Consider the following 2,253-nt stretch of genomic DNA (forward strand, 5'->3'; position numbering starts at 1 on the left):
TGTCGCAATACTGTAATGTTTTTGGTATTGCTCATAATTTTGATATTGATTGTATTCGTGGGTTTTGAGGATTGATCGTACCCAACTTGTCTCTTTTCCTCTTGATTGTTTTTGTTCTATATTTTGTATTCTTATGTGTCATGTTTTTTTGTTAATCTTAATCAATTAATTCTATATGGAATGTTTTTGAGGAGAGGGTTTATTATAAGCCTATTACTTTCTGTAATAAAAAAATGTGAATAAAATAAAATAAACTTACAACTTGTATCTTGTCATACTCCTGCAGGACTTGTTTCTGTATTCTCTTGTAGTTATTGCTTCCTTCGGGCAGCTTTCGTAGCTCTGCCTCCAGGTTGCTGAATCTCTGGGACACCTTCTGTATGTTTGCATACAACTGCTTGTACTCTTCATACTCCCTGTTGAAGTCCATCTTGTAGGATTGGCGTTGGTCATATTTCGAGATTGGTGGATAATGACTGAAAACAATATCAAATTTCTCAGTAAATGGACTGCCATTTCTCATCACATGATCTTTGCTTTATTATTTCAGTATTACTGGCAACAAATCTCTCTAAAGGACATTCCAAATGTATACAGATAGTCATTCACAGTAATGAAGAGAACCCAAAATCAAATAAGGTACACAACAGATCAAATTAGGATCATGCCTAATGTGGTTCACATAACCTCATTCCTGGTAATACAATACGTTATAGTAAGAGGGACATTTTTAAAAAGAAACTTTTATGCTTAATGAACCACAGCACGTTCACCAGCCTACGCAGTCTTACCTGATATACGTAGGCATCTCTGAAGTGGAGGTGGCAACGGATTGTTCATTGGCACTTGGGGATGACGGCACATCTATTATACAACCAGAAAGAAAATTTAGCACATTAATGTAAAATCAAGGACATAAAAATGACATGTTTAGGGCTCTGTGTGATGAAATTCCTGAGCTTGGGTCATAACTCTCCCCCAGACAAGAGATGAAATATTCAAGATCTTGAAAATTGCAAGATGTGAAAGGCTCCAGCCAATTTGTTTTCTTCAGATCTTCAAAGAAGTGATGTAATCTCCATTTCACAGGCGTCATGAACTGTGAAGATAAGCCATCCCTGGGGCTTAATGAACATCAAAACACAACATGAACAACAGCTATCATGGCTTTGTATCTTGATCTCCACCTTTGAAATCTACTGAAGGAAAGCCAAATTCTTCCTTCAAGATTTAATGAGGGTTCAAATGGACCTTCTGGCATTTCTTGACTTCCAAACAGCCAATTTGAAAAAAAAATACCAAGCAGAGTAACCCCATTTACGTTGGAGCAAAGAGTCCACAAATGTGACATATTTACAATCCTTTGCAGTAACCTCTGCTACTTCATGAACCTTTCCCTCTTGAAACTTTCATGGTCATTTTTCACTGTCACCATAAAATGTCTATTCTTCACTGACAACATGAAAAACTATGAGGGCAATAAAAAGTACTAATTCCCTCATAAAATTACAGTACATAGTGTAACATATTTCTATCAATATGTTTCCTTGCTAGGTACACCTGGTTGATAGATTGACATTCATTTTGTTCATGACAAAACAAATTGTTTGCCTGGGAAATGTGAAAATGTTGGTATTCATTGCAGTTTACTGCTCTGCGTTTTATATGTGCGTTTTTGTTAACAAAACTTACCAAGTTTTACTACATTAAGTCTTAATATTCAGTCATGTGACTGCAAAAAGGATCTGTATTGATTCTTGATATGCCAGTCTACGCAAAAAAAAAAAACCTGCATTCTAAGTATGGCACATTCATATTCAGAAAAGAAATCAATGTTCTAGTCTTTCTATTGTGAATAAAGGTGTGGTGGACATGTATGAAATTGAGACTTCTCCCTTGAACTGATAACTTTTAGCTGGAGCTCTCATGGTAGTAGTATTTACTCTTGAAACGCCAATTTGCAAAAATTAGGGTTAGAGGGCTCAAGCTTGTCCTACATCTACACTGCAGGAAACAAGACCTCCCTCTGACTGGCAAGCAATAGCACTTTTGAAGTCATGTCCAGAATGCTCAAGTACATGTACACTTTTCCAGCAGTTTCTCCACTATTGGGTCCATGTAGCTCTCTCAAGGGATGGATCATGCAGTATATTACAACTTTATACAGCCCCAAATCTTTGACGTACCACCCTGTTTATGACTACAAAACTATTGACATTGGAAATCCTGCACCGTTCTCTAGCTTGATTTGAT

The 2,253-nt window shown here is 36.6% G+C and overlaps 1 protein-coding gene across 3 annotated transcripts in view; it reads right to left on the minus strand.

Annotated features, from left to right (window-relative positions):
• LOC118409831 (RNA polymerase II elongation factor ELL2-like) overlaps positions 1-2,253 on the minus strand; it is a 40,256-nt gene that overhangs the window by 14,468 nt on the left and 23,535 nt on the right. For all 3 annotated transcript variants that reach the window (XM_035811182.1, XM_035811183.1, XM_035811181.1), the window contains exons 12-13: positions 792-864; positions 260-476 (exon numbers count right to left, since the gene is read on the minus strand). In XM_035811182.1, coding sequence (XP_035667075.1) covers positions 260-476; positions 792-864 — 290 coding nt within the window. The remainder of the gene's footprint in view (positions 1-259; positions 477-791; positions 865-2,253) is intronic.

Source organism: Branchiostoma floridae, chromosome 2 (assembly GCF_000003815.2).
Source record: "Branchiostoma floridae strain S238N-H82 chromosome 2, Bfl_VNyyK, whole genome shotgun sequence".
NCBI lineage: Eukaryota > Metazoa > Chordata > Leptocardii > Amphioxiformes > Branchiostomatidae > Branchiostoma > Branchiostoma floridae.